Below are 20,434 nucleotides of genomic sequence, written 5' to 3' on the forward strand. Positions count from 1 at the left end.
CCAAAAAGATTTTGTTGCTTTGTGGAGTGAACACTCTTCAGAGTACAAATAAAGTATATTTTGTTAGAACTTTTGTAATCCAGAGGCTTTCTGTTGAGATTACCTACAATGAATGAATTATACAAAAAAAAAAAAGAGAAAAAAAAGTGCATTTGAATCCCAAACACAGCCCGTGAAATCCTGGAGGAACTGGTTAAGGCCATTACATTTTTTGAATCAGCTAATCTGAATTATATAAAAATTCATATATTCATATAAAAATTCCTCAAACTACATAAAAGGTGGGAACATTAGTAGTCATAACCACATGACTTGCACTCATCCATCTCAGGAGCTTGAGCGAGATTCTTAATACATCATTAAAGCTTTGTCATTTTTGCTTTTCTTGAACTGCACCACAAGTGGGCTGTATAGTGTGGAATACAGGAGTCTCTAAAAGGGCTGTTTCAACATCATCATCACATAGATCATCCGTGATGTCACCCAAATATCTTTTTTGTTCACCATATTTTGTATAGTCTGTCATGAAGATGACCCTCCTTGGTTTTAGCAATCATGAGATCACTCCAGACTCCAGACTCGTTATAAGTCTGCACTGCAACGATTATAAAGAGACAGGATGACTAAATCATCAACATGCATCAGATAGTCAGTACAACTGTCCCCCACCAGAAGTCAGGGGTTTTCAGTATCAGTGGGCCTCCCATCAGACAGTTTGAAAGCTTAAAAAAGGCACCTCTCTTAGTTTACATGCTTAGTTTCACTCATTGGGTTCATGGTTGTGATGATTGTTATTTGACTTAAGAGACACTCAATAATTGAGGCAAGATAACCTAACATTGCTGTTTTATATAACTTCATACTACACCAAACACATCAAAACACTCTGTATTAAGTTTCTGACTCTGGGAAAGTGGAATAAAACAGTAAATTTTTCAATCTCTGAACTAAATCACATGCATTTAGACTATTCTCTGTGATCTCTTTTTGATAAATAATGTAAGAATTTCTCACTTCTTCACAGAACCCCCCCATGCAGATGCCTGGCTGATTTCAGAAACCTCTGGACTAAGTCTTCATGTTAGGACACCCCTTAGGTAAATCTGTGCGATAGCAGCAGGGCTTCCCAAATAAAATATGAACAATCTAATGATAATAAAACACAGACACAGTGATTCACAGTCCAGTCAATGAGGTTTTTATTACTCTTCATGTTGACAAGCACAGATACACGTTTTTAATTCATCATGCTTTTAGACACAGAGGGGGAGATCACTTCAAAGATATGACACACACTTTGCAAGTATACCTCCAGAGTCAGGAAATAATATTCTTTCAACAGTCAGAAATGTTGAAAAAATATTTTTAAACAAATTCAATAGAAATATTGATAGAAATAGCAAAAAAGTAAGGGTTCTAGCATTATAAATGTTTTTTTTTTTCAAAAAAGACCCCACTCCAAGTCTGCTGATTCGTTATCCATCAACACTTCCATTGTTCCATCTGCAGCACATGCTGTGTAATAAACCTGCTCTGCTATGTCGCGGTATAGCAGCTACCTGCTGGTCCAAGCAAGCTCCTCAGCGCTGTAGAAAAACACTGAAACACCAGATTACTGGTGAAGACCGAGACGTTCGCTTCCCCATCAACACCAGAGCAGACTGCACTCATCATTGTGACACTGTGCATTGACCACACTGGCTTTATTTACTGCAACAGACAGTAAACGCACTTCCATATGCAAGTTTCCACTTAACAAACACTGAGAAGGACAACAGATTTTAAATGTAATGATGAAATCAAAACCACACAAAATAAAACTATACAACCAATTAAATCATAAATACACATCTTATAGCAAAGCAGCCTACAACATGTCAGAAGTGTGTTTCTGTTTAAATACACTGCTTCACTCAGGGATACATATCTTACTTTACAAGACTGGCAACAGCAATGGAGATATAGATAATACATCTGTCAAATAGAATCATTTAAAATCATTATATGTCTACTGTATGAGTGTAAACTGTAGTGCCATGGGATGGCCAAAGCAAAGGAAAGAGTGCATCGGTCTTGTTGGAGTCATCCATTTTGTTGCATATGAATTAACATCTACTAGGGTTGTTCCAGGTCTAATCATTTTAATAAACTTTACATCAGGGTGTGAGATGACTTCAGTCTGGTCCCAGCAAATTCAATCACCATCTGCACAGTCAGTTCAGTTCATCCCAGTGGAATGTAGGCCAGAGGAAGCTAGCAGCAGAAACCAAAAAAAAAAAGACGGAAGATAAAAATCTTCCCGGTCGCTAAGCTGGGACAGACAGAGCAGCCTCTGTTTGGCAGGAATTGAGGAAATAAGGAACCAATGAGAAGTTCTTCAGTGTAGCCTCGTGGGTAACACCGGTGTCCTGCATCTCAAACCTGGAGGAGGAAAATGAACAGGAGTCAAGGACAGAATTCCCAACGTTTCTTTCAATCTGTGAACTTTTCAACACACCAAGATGCTTACCAGTCTCTAGAGGAGATGACATAGTAGACGGGAGGTGGTGGTGAGTCGGTGGCGGTGCCGAGTGGCTGACCCAGACTGTAGGCTCCTGCTTGGCTGAACATGAGCCAGTCTCCGATGTTGAGCTCAGGCAGCAGGCAGTGCTCCACTACCTGGTCCAGGTCGTCCCCAGAGGGACCCCACAGGCTGCTGCTGAACACTGGAGCATCCAGGGACGTGTTCTGCTAACATACACACACACATACAGCAGATCATTTATTTAGTCATCCAATGATAAGACCTGCAAATCTTATTTAACTGGATTCAGCTTGGGTTTAGGATCTTGCTAATTAGGATGTGATGTCGGACTAGTTTAATGAAAGAAAAATTAAACGTGTAGACTTTTTACTTTTTGTTTAATTAAAGGCCAATTATGGAATGGAACTACCTATCGAATGTTTAAATACTCTTTCAAGTAAATACATATATTGTCAGATAAAAATTTTTAACAAAGCAGGATGACAGTAAGTGGTTGAGATAAAGGGCATTTATCTGATTTAGATCCCTGTATTATTATAGTGGTTCTCTGTTTTAGAGTTTATAAATGAATTTTAAATAAATAGGTTAACATTATTATGTCTCATTTAGCCTGCAGACAGTCTGTTGTCATTATGAATCTCTTAGCTTCCTCATGTAGATCAGACTGAGTCCCTTTTTACAGCCTTTCTTGTGCCCAAATACTGGTGGAGAAGGATAGCTATTTACCTGCTAATGTTTCCTACACACTGTTTAGTTCCTTGTACTTATATTCTGAATCAGGATAAAGGATTAAATTACAGAGAAAGTAAACCAGCCAAGGTGTTCACAGTTTAAATACTAGCAAGCCCTCACACCATCCAGACAGAAACTATGGTGGTAATGAGGTCATAAAGTTTGTGAACATGAGTAGAAAAAAAAAAATAACAGGCATTTGAATTCAACTCTTGTTGATTTCTCCGAAGCCCAAATGTAGAGGCATTTTGCACTTGAATTTTAGACCTTTCCTTAAATAAATATTTAAGAGCTTCTCAAACAGAATTTTAAGCTATCAAGATTAGCTGTGATATATCTTGACCTGTAGAGAATCTTTGAGACTGACCTTGTGAACAGATGGAGCAGCGATCAGTGTTTCAGAGAGTTTGCTGGCAAATGATCCGTACACTCCCTCGTTCATGTAGTACTGGAACTCTGGCTCATCGTTAGGAGATGGATCATCTGTCCAAGGAGATGGTGGACAACATATATTAGAGGAGAATTTTAAAACTTTGATACTGTTTCGTTTCATATTACAGTTTTTGTGAATAAGCCCTAACATCTTCATGAATATATACTTTAAGTGAGTATCTGATCGTCACTGACCGTGTGCCTGGTCCTGACAGTCACGTGCCACCACCTCCTTGGAGATGACATTCACTGCCAGAGTGAAAGCAGAGGACACGAAGAAGGAGCCAGGCTCTGCAATGATCGAAACTCCAGTAGAAGGAGGGAAGTACAGGTCCACCATAGACATGACTGCACTATTGATCTGTAGAAAAGATGTTATGGGTTGAAAGTTATCGCCAAATGCATATCATGACACATTTCTCCAGCAGTGTTGTTTATATGGGTAAAAACCATATAGATGGATACTAACCAGTTCCAGCTGAGTCTCAGAGCCACTGAAGCCGCCTCCAATGTCTAGAATTTTCATGTTGAAGCCAACTTCCTCCTGAGGAAGACACAGGTTTGTAAATGTGTAACCATAACACAAACGACTACAGAGTGAAGTGAGTCTCTCTAACTTCTAACCTCATGGGTAACTTCTGTGTTTTCTACACAGAATCCTATGCTCTCCCTCGTGCTCCCTCAATACTGCACCAATTTCAAAAATCTCTGTCCCATTTAGTCACTTTGACAAAAGCATGGGAACATAGGATCCAGGTTGGAAAAAAACACACCAAAGCTACCCTTTAAATGTGCAACTAGAAACAGCATTATTTAACACTACTTACTCCCATATCAAAGACGCAACGGGCATCAGATATGGCATGAACATACACCTGATCATCCTCACAAGAGCTGGAAATGTGAGACCTGTGAGGGGACAAGGAAAAAGAGGCGGTTAATGGTCAAACATTGACACCTTCACAATGAGATCAAACTTAATACGGAAGCAGGTTGGATTAAATTTGCATTAAATTGTGCATTTCTGCAGGCCTCACCTGACTCCAACCACCTGCACACCTAAGTCCTTTGCCCTCTCCAGCAGATGCCTGCAGTCCTTGAGGGAGCAGCCAAATGTCATGCTCATCTCATCGTCCTGGCTGGATGCTTCTGTTGAAACCTGTAGCAGCAGCCTGAAATAAAGAAAAAACCTTGTTTACAGGTTTGCAGGATTAAAAAAAACAGGCGAGTTAAATACAAACAGTTCACAACTAAAGTGAGCTGAAAAGCTGGCACATTAAATCACAAAATGCCTGTAGCTGAGACCACATGACTCACATAAAGTCTCTTACTACTGGCAATCCTAATATGCCAGAAGATGGGGAACAACATTACTGTATTTCAAGTGAAATCCCCTGAGATGGATGACTCATAATGACTCGTAAAAAGTGGCACTATTGCACAAATCCAATTACTTGACAATGTTGTAATAGCAGCTTTCAAGGCACATGATCACTGGCGCTAATGCTTAGCAAGCACTCACTTGGCATTGGGGTGGCAGCGAGAAATCTTGCGTAGCTCCGCTTCATTATCACACACCAAGAGGTCAATGCTGTTCTTAGCAGCATATTTAATCTGGGACACTTGTTTGCAAACACCGCTGTAGATGATGTCTTCAGAGGGGATGCCATGGCTCTGTACCAGCTCGAGCTCAGACTGAAACACAAAGAGACAAAGAACAGTATAACATTAAAATATTGCATGTGAAATGGAAAGAAATAGAAATGGCATTGGGGAAGGGACTAACAGTTAATAATTTAGTTGGAGACCCCTCAATAACTAATCACCTCTCAGACACCAACAACCCATGGATAATTGGCTCACTGACAGCATGGAATGAAGTAATCAAAAGACACCAATTGACGAAAGGAACCGAAATGTTTAAATGGTTTGCATATGATCCAGAATTTATGCCAAATAACTATGACACAAGTTTCAAAAACTGGACGAAAAATGGACTTACAGCATACTGCACTCTTAGATCAGAATGGAGTTTTCAGCTTCCAGGACCTTAAAGAAAACTTTGGTCTACAAAATCAAGATCTCTTTAGATATTTACAAATCCGGGATTTTATGGGCAAGAAATTTCCAAGGGATGCTATTTCAGGGAAGGATGAAATTCTTGACATTTTTCTAAGAGCCTACAAGAACACTACTCTTCAGAAAATAATATCCAAATTATACTCAGCCCTCCAAAACCTTAAAAGGGATGATACTTTGGATATCAAGGCAAGATGGGAAGCAGAGGGAGGCTTTATAGTCTCACAAGAAGAGTGGGACAGGATTTGCAGACAGCAGTGGTCAGTAACAAGCTCCCCCTCCTGGAGGGAATTCAGCTGGAAGAACGTGACTCGATTCTTTCGTACTTGTAACGAAGGGCACTTCGTTACGGTGGACAGATGACTTTGGTCTCGGGAATATGGCACAATGTGGGTCAGAATTAATTGCACTTTCTAGCAAACAGTGAAACTATGCATAATTATAATGGCACTTGGCACTTTGTCAGCGATATTTGCACTATATTAGCAGAATTGGCACAGAATAATGTAATTTGCACATTGCATAGTTGCACGTTTGGTAGCATATTTATTGCTCTATTTATTGGTATTATTGTCATTTTGAACCATGAGTGATTGTTGTGTTTTCTGGCAGATGCGGCGATCGATACGCGGCGCTACCTGAAAGAGCGGAGTGATATTAGGCTCCGACAGTATCGTGCATCGGTTTGTTTTGGTTGACGAATAACAATTATATTTCTGTGCTGAGTTCTGTGCAGCAATACAGATGTGCTAATATTAGGACCAAGTGCGTGCACTAGTGCATAAGTTTAAACATTGTTTGCATTGTGTCTTACTTACCTGTCTTCCTTATGTCCGCTCCAGGGTGCACGGCCAAAAGGGTTCCCCCGGCTACAAGGGGCACATTAAACGTTCCGGGAGGGAACCAAGGAGGGAGATAAGGGGAGGGGGGTTTGAAAATGGATTGTATTTGTAAATATTTATTAATATTAATTAGGCTTGGGTGTTTGTTAATCGATTAAACAGCATTTAATGGGATTTTGTATATATTTTGAATTTGCCACTGTTTGCATATGGTTCAGGTACATTTGCACAGCAAAAGGATTTTTGATAGCCCCTGCTGATGGTATCTTCCAATCAGGTCTACCAGGGATGCAGTATTTAAGGCGCCAGTTCCCATCTAGCTGTGTTGCTGGTTAGACCTCACTTGGGTTGCTGTGATTCCATCAGTGATGCTGTAAATTGTCAATAAACACCAGATGCTTGGGATCCTCAACCTCCTTTGTCATCATTACTGCAACGCCAGCCGCTAATGGTCGTCTTAACAAGTGGTGTCAGAAAGTAGGGGCTCACGCGGCAGTAACATGATGACTCGACATGGGAAGAAAAATGAACAAGAGGAGCCAGATGAGGGTGCTTGCTCATCAGCCGGCTCAGGCGCCGTGGCGGAGGCCAAAGCTGAAGATAAGCTGGAGGAGCTAGCAGGTCTGGTGAAATCTCTCATTCGGTCCCAGGCAGTGAGAGATCAGCAAATGGAGAAAGAATCCTCGCGTCAAGAACAGCGATGGAGACGCGTGCAGCATCAATTTTCACAAATACAGCAGCAAGTAAACATGATGAGAGAAGAACAGGGACAGGAGCCAGATGCACAGGAGGAGGGCCAGCTCCCAAGAAGGGACAATCATGAGGATGATACTGATGATGGTGGTGATGATGATGATGATGGTGACGATGATGATCCAGGTGAGATGACCAGCCAGATGAGTCGTGGGTTCAGACCACACAGGGAACCCCTTGCCCATAGGGAACCCAAATTACTGCCATTATCTGCAGAAGATGACATTGAGCACTTTTTGACCACATTTGAAAGAATGGCCCATGTCTGCCGCTGGCCCAAAGATGGATGGGCTGTGCGTCTGGTTCCCCTGCTCACGGGTAAAGCTCGTAATGCATATGTTCTGATGGACATAAAAGACTCTGAAGACTATGATAAGGTTAAAGCAGCAATTTTGGCAAAGTATGAAATTACACCAGATACCTACCGAAGGCGGTTCCGGTCCTTGAAGATTGAGCCAGGGGAGACTCCACGTGAGCTGTATGTTCGTCTGAAGGACCTGTTTTCTAAATGGGTCAAGCCAGATAAGTCGACGGTAAAAGAGATATCAGAGACTATTATCCTCGAACAGTTCCTGAGAATGGTCCACCCAGAGCTGGAGGTTTGGATTAGAGAACATGACCCCGAGACAGCAGAGGAGGCAGCTCGCCTGGCGGAGGTCTTCACGTCAGCCAGAAAAGGGAGCCGCAGCGTCACCTTCAGCTGGGAGAACCACCAAGTCTATTCAAGTAAGTCCACTGGGGGTGAACAGGGGTCTGGTCGGCCACAGAGTAGGAGTTTCTCTAGCAGTTTTTCTAAGCAGGTTACTTCCCAGGCCCCAAGCCATGCTAAGAAACCCCTACCTAGATCCTCCAAGGAGGTTAGATGCTACCATTGTAATGCTTTAGGTCATACTAAGCCGTTTTGTCCAGCCCTTAACCATACTAAACCATCACTCCTGTGTTCAGCCCCGAGGCCAGCTAAGGTAGAAGCAGTGAGAGAAGCAGGCCGTACAGCGCCAGTTCTGATAAATGGGCAGCGTGAGGTGGCTTTGCTTGATTCTGCATGCTTTCAGACAGTGGTTTTGGACAGTTTGGTGCCCAGGGAAAAGTGGAGTGAGGACAGGTCAAGGATAAGCTGTATTCATGGGGATGAGCATGTTTATCCCACAGCGGAGGTCTATTTGACAGTGGGGGGCCAAACTTTTCTGCTGTCGGTAGCATTAGCGTCAGCTTTGCCATATCCAGTCATTTTGGGTAATGATGTCCCGACACTCTTTGACCTGATGCACCAGACGGTTTCTAAGGCTGACGTAGATGGCAGGGAGTTGCCAGGTGAAATTGAGTTGAATTCAGTCACACTGCCAGTAAAACCCTGTAACGTCACCACAAGAGCGCAGAGTGCGGAGGGAGGCCTCAGGGAGTTGCCTTTTTTTGGGGTAGAATGGGAGGCAGGGACAGTAAAACCGCACAAGTCAAGAGCGCAGAGAAGGAGGGAAAAGTGGTTGGGTTCTCACAGGGAAGGGACAGAACACATATCTAAACCACATGAGCAGCTGGATTTTGATTTTCCCCCTAATTTAGGGTCATTGCAGAAACAGGATTCAACACTGAAGCAGTGGTTTGAAAAGGTGATAGAAGTGGAGGGGGTTAAGCAAAGTAATTCAAGCTGTCTAGATGATGCCACTTATGTTGTGAGGGACGGCCTTCTGTATCAGCGAAAGGGACAGTCTGAGGCCTTAGCACTGCCACAACAGTTTAGGGACAAAGTTATGGAGTTGGGTCATTCGATTCCATGGGCGGGCCACATGGCCTTCCAAAAGACGCTAAACAGGATCGGGAGCCGTTTTGTTTGGCCAGGGATGTACACGCAGGTCTTTCAGTTCTGTAGTTCTTGTGAAACATGTCAACTTACCTCAACAAAGGGAGTAGCACGTGCACAACTACAGCCTTTGCCCATTATAGACACACCCTTTGAGAGAATAGGCATGGACATAGTGGGACCATTAGAGAAAAGTTCTTCAGGACACCGTTATATATTAGTTGTATGTGATTACGCAACCCGCTATCCTGAAGCCTTCCCCCTCAGGTCGATTAAAGCCAGACAGGTAGCGGATTGCCTCTTACAGCTTTTTTCCAGGGTAGGCATACCTAAGGAGGTCCTAACAGACTGTGGGACAAACTTTTTGTCTAAACTGTTGCAGCAGGTTTATCAAGTGTTAGGAGTTAAGGGTATTAAGACCACCCCTTACCACCCCCAGACGGACGGGCTAGTGGAGCGCCACAACCAGACACTAAAAAATATGTTGCGCAAGTTTGTCTCCCAGACAGGTGCTGATTGGGACAGGTGGTTGTCGTACCTGCTGTTTGCCTACCGTGAAGTCCCACAAGTGTCAACAGGGTTTTCCCCGTTTGAACTGTTGTATGGCCGCCAAGTGAGAGGGCCACTGGACCTTCTAAGGGACTACTGGGAGAGTCCGAAGCCAGGAGGGGAAAATGTGGTGGCATACGTAGTCAAAATGAGGGAGAAACTGGAGGAGATGACAGCACTGGCGCATGAAAACATGAGGTCTGCTCAAGGAAGCCAGAAAGCTTGGTATGATCGACGGGCCAGAGAGAGGGTCTTCAGTCCAGGCCAAAAGGTGCTGCTACTTCTGCCGACCAGTGAGAGCAAGTTGCTGACCAAATGGCATGGACCCTATGAAGTCAGCAAACGAGTAGGTAAAGTCACATATGAACTGTATATGCCAGATAGGCTTAAAAAGTACCAGACTTTCCATGTTAACCTCCTCAAAGAGTTCCAGATTCGTCCAGAGCCGGTGTGCCAGCAGCTGTTGGTCCGGGCTGTGCAGGATGAGGACACTAATGAGAAGTTCTTTCCAACAATCACCACCATGGCAGAGCCCCTGAGAGTGGACCTGACACATTTGTCTCTGACCCAGCAGGCGGAGGTTGAACCCCTGCTTGATCCGGACCTTTTCAGGGAGACACCGGGATTCACCTCGTTGGTCCAGCATAAGATTCGCCTCACAAAGGATGCTCCAGTCCGACAGAAGAGCTACAGGATCCCAGAGCGGCTGATCCCTGTGCTGCAGAAAGAAATCAAACTGATGTTGGAGCTGGGAATAATCGAGGTGTCCTGTAGCGAGTGGTGCAGTCCTATTGTGCTCGTTCCGAAGAAGGATGGATCACTCAGATTTTGCATAGATTTCAGGTATCTGAATGCAGTGTCCCATTTTGATCCATACCCAATGCCTCGTATTGATGACTTGGTGGAGAGGGTGGGCAGAGCCCGCTACATCACTACGTTGGACCTGAGCAAAGGCTACTGGCAGGTAGCCTTGGCACCTGAGGCCAAGGAACTGACAGCTTTTAGGACTCCATTTGGTATGTATCAGTTCAGGGTCATGCCATTTGGCCTCCAGGGGGCACCAGCCACATTCCAGAGGTTGATGGATTCTGTGCTGAGGGATGTTTCTGACTTCTCTGCTGCCTATTTGGATGATGTGGTGATTTTCAGCCAATCCTGGGAGGAGCATATGGTCCATCTGCAACAGGTCCTACAGCGAATTAGGGCAGCTGGCCTTACCATCAACCCTTGCAAGTGCGCTGTTGCCCAGAGGGAAGTGGAATACCTGGGTTACATCATTGGTTTTGGAGAAATTAAGCCACAGCTGGGGAAGATAGAGGCAATCCGTTCTTTCCCTGTTCCTACCACTAAGAGGAAGCTGAAAGGCTTCCTGGGTCTGGTGGGCTGGTACCGGAAGTTTGTTCCTCACTTCGCAGACAGAGCTGTGGTACTGAATGACCTGACCAAAGCCTCAGCTCCCAACAAGGTGCAGTGGACTGATGAATGTGACAGAGCCTTTAGGGACCTCAAGGATGCCGTCTGCACTCATTCAGTTCTCCACAGTCCAGATTTTGAGAAGCCGTTCACCCTCCAAACGGATGCTTCTGGAGTGGGCCTGGGAGCAGTGCTGCTGCAGGACGTGGATGGAGAGAGGAGACCTGTCGTGTTCTTGAGTCGGAAGTTGCTGGACAGGGAGATGAGATACTCGACGGTGGAGAAGGAGTGCTTAGCGATGAAGTGGGCCATCGATACCCTCCGATACTACCTACTGGGACGACACTTCTTCCTGGAAACAGATCACCGGGCTCTACAGTGGCTGCATCGCATGAGAGATGCTAACATGCGCGTCGCTGGATGGTACCTTGCCCTGCAGCCATATGACTTTACAGTTCAGTACAGGTCAGGGAAGTCCAATGTGGTGGCGGACTGTTTGTCCAGGATACCTGAGGAGTGAGGTACTGTTCTCCTTTGGGAGAGGGGGGGGGAAATGTAACGAAGGGCACTTCGTTACGGTGGACAGATGACTTTGGTCTCGGGAATATGGCACAATGTGGGTCAGAATTAATTGCACTTTCTAGCAAACAGTGAAACTATGCATAATTATAATGGCACTTGGCACTTTGTCAGCGATATTTGCACTATATTAGCAGAATTGGCACAGAATAATGTAATTTGCACATTGCATAGTTGCACGTTTGGTAGCATATTTATTGCTCTATTTATTGGTATTATTGTCATTTTGAACCATGAGTGATTGTTGTGTTTTCTGGCAGATGCGGCGATCGATACGCGGCGCTACCTGAAAGAGCGGAGTGATATTAGGCTCCGACAGTATCGTGCATCGGTTTGTTTTGGTTGACGAATAACAATTATATTTCTGTGCTGAGTTCTGTGCAGCAATACAGATGTGCTAATATTAGGACCAAGTGCGTGCACTAGTGCATAAGTTTAAACATTGTTTGCATTGTGTCTTACTTACCTGTCTTCCTTATGTCCGCTCCAGGGTGCACGGCCAAAAGGGTTCCCCCGGCTACAAGGGGCACATTAAACGTTCCGGGAGGGAACCAAGGAGGGAGATAAGGGGAGGGGGGTTTGAAAATGGATTGTATTTGTAAATATTTATTAATATTAATTAGGCTTGGGTGTTTGTTAATCGATTAAACAGCATTTAATGGGATTTTGTATATATTTTGAATTTGCCACTGTTTGCATATGGTTCAGGTACATTTGCACAGCAAAAGGATTTTTGATAGCCCCTGCTGATGGTATCTTCCAATCAGGTCTACCAGGGATGCAGTATTTAAGGCGCCAGTTCCCATCTAGCTGTGTTGCTGGTTAGACCTCACTTGGGTTGCTGTGATTCCATCAGTGATGCTGTAAATTGTCAATAAACACCAGATGCTTGGGATCCTCAACCTCCTTTGTCATCATTACTGCAACGCCAGCCGCTAATGGTCGTCTTAACAGTACTCCAGCACAAAAGACCAACTATTCGACTCAAACTGCCTGCTGGAGGTCCTGCAGAAACACATTAGCAAACCACTTTCATATTTTTTGGAGCTGTCCCTCTGTGACTCCATTTTGGAGAGAGATTCTTGGGGTCCTGGAGGCTGTTTTTAAAAGGAAAATGTTCTTAAACTTTAAAGTCATGTATTTTTGTGATCTAGACGGACTTGAATATACAAAACGGGATAAATATCTTTTGAGGGTGTTGATAGTGGGATGCAAAAAGGCTTTTGCTCAGGATGTTTTACCAACTCAAAATGTTGGTATTTGACGTCCAGATGTGTGGCTCAGACAAATCCTACTGACTCTACCTTTTAGCATCCTCAAAATTCTGAGTGAAAATTAACATTCATAACAATCTATTCGACCCACTAACTTAGTTAAAAAAAAAAAAGCAGCTCAATTTGCTGTTCTGACCAGTGGTTCCCAACCTTTTTTTTAAAGTCTCCCTTAGTTGCGTCTTAAAAAAAAAAAAGCTGAGCCTCTGTCAGTCTGCATGAACATGTACCAAAAGAATCAGTGATTAATTCGTTCAATATTAGTTAAAATAGTTTAGAACCTTTACATTTGTTAAATGCCTCTTTTCTAGTATACAGTTCACATTTTTTCTTTCAACAATCCAACAGAGTAGCTTATACACACTCAACCTGACCAAAATAATAAGAATGATGATTCATCATCACAGAGCTGAGAGATCAGAAGCCTACTGTTTTTGAGTGAAGACAAAAAATGTATGTTTTAAAACAGTTTTGTGAACAGACTTCCGTATAAATTGTGATCTTAGTTAGCATGTGAAAATGTAATGTTGACAACTTCAGAGCAGACAAAGTCTTGTGACAGGTTGGGAAAGAGTGTGTAGGTGTGGCAGATCATGTTTTGACTGACAGCAGCAAAATGTATTTTAGCCACCTAAAAAAGGAGCTTAAATGAGCACTATAATTAGAATATTTTCACTGCTTTACTTTGTTGTCAGAGAGCCCTTTTTTGGGGGGTGTGGTAGAAACAGTAATTTTACCTCACAGAACACAGGAGTTAGTGGTCTCCCACTCAGTTAGTTTGTCTGTGTTATTGTGTGACTTTGGTGTTTTGCATGTTAGTTTGGATCCAAACTGACTGAGTGGGTTTCTGGAGACTTTAAAAGGTTGGCACTGAGGTACACTGACCACTTGGTGGTGCCTCTAAATCTATTCTAGAGCTTGTGTTGTGTAATGATAACCCATATAAATCTAGTAGTAGTTGCTCTGGTCGGGAAAGGGGTAGTGTATTACTGGACAGATAATTGGGGTAAACTCATTTAAAAATACTTGTTAACTGAGCAATTTTATGCTCACTATGCAGGACTGTGCAGTCTAAACATAGCACACAGCAGCTGTGATTCTTTTCTGTGGCGAAACGTGAACTGTGATCTAACATGTTCGTGAGAGAGTACCTTGTTGGTGCAAATGAATCCAGTGCCGAGGGCAGCGAGAACTTCAATAACAGCTGGACTGCTGTTGCATCTGACGGGATAGTAGGGTCGAATTTGGGCCATGTGAGTTCGCCAGCGAACATGCTGCCTCATTATAACTCCCAGGTCTGCTACAAAGAATGCATTCTTCTCAGACTGAGGAAGGAGGAGACATACATGCAGATGAGTCAGAGAAAATACACACTGCTAGCTTTGGCAAAAGCAAAATGCAATGCAGTGCAGCACAACAACACAAATTACTGTCTTTGAGACAATTCAAAGACAGTAAGAAATTTCTAGGTTTATAGGTATATGGTACATGTATGTTGTTGCAGTGAGCCCTTACCAGAGTTTGCTCATAAATGTAATTGTCAATCACATCACAGAGGGCCGTGCCTCCCTCCAACAGGCCAACAGAATACTGTGGTTCATCAGCGATTCCTTTCATCCTCTCAACCGTTTTCTTCTAATCCGACAGGCATAAAGAATGTGGCTAGTCCAAAGTGGTCTTGCTCGCTCCCTCTCAAGCCCCTGGGGTCCTAGACTTATGCAACAAACTGTACAAGAAAAGGAGAAATGTTAGCACAAGACAAATTCAAGAGGCAGAACAATTCAATCATATTTGGATAATGCATAATTCATTGACGTTGTCCAACTCTTTTCTAGTTTATTCAGTAGCTGGAACCTAAACCTTTCGGATGAGATCCCCAATCAAACAAGTCATTTTTCAGTGACCATCCAATCAGAGCACAGAGCAGGTTCCACGTTACAGCAGGATAGCATTGTGGAAGAGACCTATTCTTCTGAAAAGCCGCTGTGAAAACACAGAGTCTGGGGCACAGGGTTCATTTACTTTACCATCAATTACTCCCAACAATCGCCATGAATCCCTGAGCTGGTGACCCGTAAAGCTTCTTTTTGATGGCATTAAACAAGGTACAATACTGGCGGCGTTGGTGTCACAACTTTACTTTCAATAATGTTGCACAATACATCAGAGAGGCACAGCAGTCTGGACTGGACCAGATGTGACATGGCTGTAGTTTTGGGAGGTTAAACAGAGACCAACATTGTGCCTAGAAAGCCTGTTGACAACGAGGACAGGACCAGGGCTTCTGCTCCATCAAAGTGCAGTTACTGACAAACTTGTACAAAGGAAGTTAAATCCCCGGATGATCAAGACACTGACACAACTCAGGGGCAACATTTGTCCACATGTAGTCTAGGCCTTCTGCCCAAACGTTTGAGTCAACCTTACACAAACTGCAACATAAACAAACTCAATGGATTTTGTGTTCTCAGAATGTTCTGAATGAGAGAAATAAAAATGTTTTAAAGAATCGCAGAGAGAAAATCTGACAAATGTTTTTAGCTCTGAAACATTTCCTCCCTGTGTTATAAAACAAAATTCCAAGTGATGGTTAAAGGGTGTTTAACCATATCCTGGTACCACCTTTTTGCTTCCTATAATAACTTAAATCAACATCACCACATAAATATATTTGTATACAAGGCAACATAAATTGGCACTAATACATCTAAAAGTTGTCACAGATCAGCATAAATTTTAAACAAAATTACTTAAATATCACTTAAAATAGCACTTTACAAAATATCTGTAACCAAAATTTGCCAGAATGGTATTATTCAACTTAAGTGTTGGTAATGATGAACACTGATTTAAGCATGTTAGCATGTAAGTAAAACTTGTTTTCATTCCAAAGACACTGCAGGAAACAAACCCATGAGGTCATTTTGACCCACTTCTGCATCTAAATGTGAAGAATTTCCTTTTGCACATTCATCGTGCTGCATCCACCTCCCATGTCTCAAGTAAAACACAGTTTCTGGTTGATTGTTGTCCTTTTTGACATCGGCAACAATGGAGAATTGTGTCATAATTTTTCAATACCTTCCCCAACATGGATTTCCTAAGACTTTTGATAGGTCACAACTGACATAATTATCAGACTAGAACAGTTGAAAAAGTTTCTGTTGTAATTTGTGGGGGTTCATGCCAGTACTAATGAGACCACAAACTACATTTTCCTTTCTACATGATGCAAACATCTTTTTCAATGTACTTCACAAAAAAAAAAAAAATGACATTTGGTGAGTCAGCACTGTTGATCGTTTTTATTGTAATAGTGATGTCTGTTAGATTTGGTATGGTGAAAGCTCTGGAATATTAATCTTTCACCTTTGCTCACTACATCTTACCCTCGCATGTGCATAACCTACAGACTATATCAAGTTCTTTTTTAACATATAATAATGTGAAAATATTGGTGATCTTATTGGTTCTTGGCCATGAGAAGCAGGTAATTATCAGTTATCTGTATTGACTAAAATAAATAAATAAATGGATTTTTAAAAAATTCATATCATGCGTCCCTGCCTTTCCAGTGTTGGCTTATCATTCCCTCAAACTTTTTTAAGTCTCATCAGTTATACATGAAATATTGTGCATGAATAAATGACAGACAGTTATATATACAAAAAAATTATTAAACCCTCTGCAAGAACATGAGTTGAAAAAGGTTGTGAGATTGCTCAAGCATGTAATCTCTTTACAGATCAACTAAGACTTTATGTAATGCTCAACTATGTCACTCATAACATTTTCCTTTTAGAAAGAAGTTAATATGTTTTATTCACATGACAAAGCACAATGAAGTACATAGAAAACTTGCAGCAGGACTGATATCTATAACCAAATGAGCCTCTTTTATTGCCACTAAACGAGGACAAGAGAACAACTACTGCACATAAAAGCAGTCCAGAGCACCACGTCCTGTTATTTTAATAGAAGTACTGAAAATAGATCTGAAATGCACGATCTAAAATAACTAGAGACTGTTTGTGATTCATCTGGAGCATGCAGCTTGTTACTACATCCTTTTTTATTCTTTCTGTCAAAGGTTTTGGTTAAGCAGCTTGTCACAGTGCATTAATAAACAATGATACTTGTCCATTCAAACACACATGGTTTTATTTGCACACGCCTCTATACAAACTTATTATTATAACATATTAATTATGTGTTAATTCTTCAATTTACACCTAATTTACTCACATGGATGAGTCCTGGGGTGAACTCGTCCACTATCAGCTAGGATCCCAAGGTGGCTCGGCGTTGAAGTCAAATGGCTCTCGGTATAGAGCTGCCCCTAGATCCTCTGGATAGTTGTTATACACCTGCAAAGGGAAATTTAAGGACAAAGCACATAGGAATCAGTGTCTGACAGAGAGACAACTCTGGCAAGGGTAGCAACTGCTCCCCCACTGACACCTGCTCCAGTCTACATTAACATGTATGCAGTGATTATTTATGGTTTAATTTCTATGTGATAGTTATCTTCTGAAACATCTGTTAATGAACGAAATGTTATCCACCGCTAGTTTGGAACATGGTCATTAAAAAAAAAAAAACAGTAACTGACGCAAGCATGACCAGCAGTTTTGAATGGCAATATTTACAGGTTCGTGTCCAGGGAACGCCAGACCCGCGAAAGACCTCGCGAGACTGTCATTCTAATACAAACCATGATCTTTACCTCAGTCTACCTAGTAGTGGTTTCTTTTCGTAGACTTTACCCACAGCGTTGTCACATTACAAAACACAACTGGTATGAGTAATGTGCACAATGAATAATAACGTATGCAAATCTCGCGAGAGTTTCGCAAATCAAGGGTTCCCTTCAAGACACGAGCAATTCACATTGTTGAATCCAAGTAACACCTGCAAACAATATTTTCATACTCTTGCTCGGCGTTATTAGCCAAACACCTAGCTGTCTACTAGCAGTTCAAAACCTTATTAAACATACCCACATCTACAGCTACAGTTGCTATCGTAACGGATTGTTTAACGTTCACTGGTAACGTTAGCATAAGGTAGTAGTGTTAGCTACCTAGCAACATACAATGCAAATATTACTTAACATAAATAAACTGCTCATTTTTCTGTAATAATTCTGCCAACTATTACTTTATCTTCCATCTCGTACAGCTAGCATTTACTGCTTGTCGACAAACTAACGCTACGTTGCCCGCTTCATTTAACAACATGCTACGTAGCAAGCTAAAAACGCGGTTAGCTAACATGACGTTACTTACGTCTGCTGAAAACCCAAAAGAGGGGACAGAACGCTTTTTCTTTTTAGGCGGAATTTTTAAAGAGTGGTGGGGTTACAAAAAGAGAAAATGATGACTGCCATGGACGTGGAGGATTGAGTCGAGTTATTGTCGATGAGAGCTAGCTGGTACAGATCATTTGTAACGACCGAGCGGAAGACAGCAGTGGAGGTCGAGTGTGCTAAGCGGTGAGACAGACGGACAGACAGCAGCATCAAGTGCTCCGAAATTAACAGGGAAATATCCGGTTATATTTTCAAAATAAAATACATGTTGACGACTATATTGTAACGTTTTTGAGTAATGCAAAACACTAATGTGGAAAGAAAGCCATAATAAAAGAAAAAATGATCTAATAAATGTATTTTACAGGGAATTCATTCGTATTTAAAAAATCAATAATAGGTTTACAAATTATATTTTTATATTTTAGGTATACATGTTTTCCGGTCTGCTTTAAGTGTGGGGAGTTTGATAAATTTCACATGGGCGGAGTTTAGAGCTGTCAAAACCAAACCAAAGACAAAAACCTCAGTTTTACAACACTAAGACATGTGGAATATTTATTACCAAAGCCATAAATTACTACAATAATTAATCACAACCCTGACTTGCAACGATAATCGTAATAATAATTTTAACAGCAGCAAAAACAATAACAACAATAATAATAATGTACTTTTGCAATAATTTTTAAGCATTAAATATTACACAAATAATGAAAGGTTTTATTTTATAAAAGCAGATTTCTAATAATTCATATTTTTACTTTTAGTCTTCTTTTTCTGTCTTTAATTACTTTAACTTCCTGTTATTTTTTAATAGAGAGGGTTTTTCATGATTGTAGCTGTATTACCAGTGTGACAATAAACAACTTGAATCTCAGTGAATGTATTTTCAGCAGTAAAATCAAAGCTTAGTTGACTACAGCTATAAAATCTAACCTCTATGTTGTATGTCAGTCAAATGTCAAATTTTCCAAGAATTACCTGTGTTATGTCTTCATTGTGTTCCCCATGTCCTTGTAATAAGGACAAAATACTGTCCAACAAAGTTTGCTGAATTCTCTGTAATTATTTTCTGCAGCCAGAATCAACACATGCAAAGTGTCAGTCCTGTGAGTAATAAGCAGATGGATGCATGTCCAAGTTCAAGCTCAAACTGGATCCTCCTGTCCCTTTGCCTTTGTTGTTGTGACTTTGAGAAGTTGTGGCTGCCTCTGAAAAAGCAGGGTCTGGGGCAGTGTTTTTTTCCAAGGAGATAAATTTGCATGTCTCCCTCCTCGACACTCGGGGAGGAGGGTGCCAAGGAAATCTCAGCTACTGTTAGCTAAACAGAAGGGAAGTGTTTTCTCTGGAGCTTGTTTTTTTTTTGGACTCCAAGACTGACATCATCTTTGTCTTGGGAAACACAGTCCTGAGCATAAAATCCCCAACTCAAATGTTCATGTGTGCAAGCATAGTGTCAAAACAAAGAAAACACCTATGTCCCAGACAAGAATTCAGTTTCAAACAATTTTAAAATGTGTTAAAAGTCTTCAAAATCTGAAACCAACAATACCTGCAGATTACATAGGTATAAAATGTGCTATTATAATCATCTTTGTTTAAAAATCTCTTTTTGAAATTAAAATGTTTGCACTTTAAAATTGTGTCTCAGATTTTTAGCAACTTCATAAAATTTTTACAAAAACATGATTGAATCAGGCATAAAAACCGTTAGCTATACACTAAGGAGGAAGGTAGGAACGCTGCTCAAGCACTGGTGCACAATTTTTTGACAAATTTTTGCCCTTCTAATTGAAAGCTAAATAGTAGTAGTAGTTTAAAATGTGTATTTTGATTAGCATTAAGAGAACTCTGAGACACTTTAAAAAATAAAATCTGCACGCTACAAATATTCTGCACTCTGTAAGACATCAAGATGATAACTCCATCTGAGTTGATGTCTACTTTTAATAAAAAATGAAATCATTAGGAGATTGGCCTGTTACAAGGTTTAATAGCCAGCAGTTTGGTTTTTAAAACATATTTTTCAGTAAAACTCTCAAGAATGAATGAGTAATATTTGCAAATTATATCAATAGAATATCTTTTTTTTTTTTTTTTAAATATTATTACTGGCTATCTATGAAAATGTGAGTTCATCTTTGAGTT

At 41.4% G+C, this 20,434-nt stretch overlaps 1 protein-coding gene across 3 annotated transcripts; it reads right to left on the minus strand.

Moving 5' to 3' along the window:
* Positions 1-1,175: 1,175 nt before the first annotated feature.
* Positions 1,176-19,466, minus strand: LOC146320972 (antizyme inhibitor 1-like). Of its 3 annotated transcripts, none has more exons than XM_084725955.1 (12): positions 19,268-19,466; positions 17,218-17,339; positions 14,488-14,698; positions 14,124-14,297; positions 5,211-5,383; positions 4,726-4,860; positions 4,516-4,597; positions 4,158-4,232; positions 3,884-4,049; positions 3,624-3,739; positions 2,510-2,730; positions 1,176-2,421 (listed from the first exon to the last, which is right to left on the minus strand). In XM_084725955.1, exons 3-12 carry the CDS (start codon positions 14,587-14,589, stop codon positions 2,307-2,309), a joined length of 1,359 nt encoding a protein of 452 aa, XP_084582081.1. In that variant the 5' UTR covers positions 14,590-14,698; positions 17,218-17,339; positions 19,268-19,466; the 3' UTR covers positions 1,176-2,306. The 3 variants fall into 3 exon arrangements, with proteins under 3 accessions (XP_084582081.1, XP_084582082.1, XP_084582080.1); XM_084725956.1 differs by lacking the exon at positions 19,268-19,466 and adding an exon at positions 18,261-18,478 and having other exon boundaries at positions 2,510-2,727; XM_084725954.1 differs by lacking the exon at positions 19,268-19,466 and adding an exon at positions 18,261-18,478.
* Positions 19,467-20,434: the final 968 nt, after the last annotated feature.

The sequence above is a fragment of the Lutjanus erythropterus genome, chromosome 9, assembly GCF_056507025.1.
Source record: "Lutjanus erythropterus isolate fLutEry1 chromosome 9, fLutEry1.hap2, whole genome shotgun sequence".
NCBI lineage: Eukaryota > Metazoa > Chordata > Actinopteri > Lutjaniformes > Lutjanidae > Lutjanus > Lutjanus erythropterus.

Coding starts and splice junctions, on each gene's coding strand:
- LOC146320972 (XM_084725955.1), bottom strand. CDS start 14,589: ATGAAAGGAATCGCTGATGAACCACAGTATTCTGTTGGCCTGTTGGAG. Junction 3,740..3,883: donor CTGTCAGGACCAGGCACACG/GTCAGTGACGAT, acceptor CTCCTTGGACAG/ATGATCCATCTCCTAACGAT. Junction 2,422..2,509: donor GTCATCTCCTCTAGAGACTG/GTAAGCATCTTG, acceptor TTCCTCCTCCAG/GTTTGAGATGCAGGACACCG.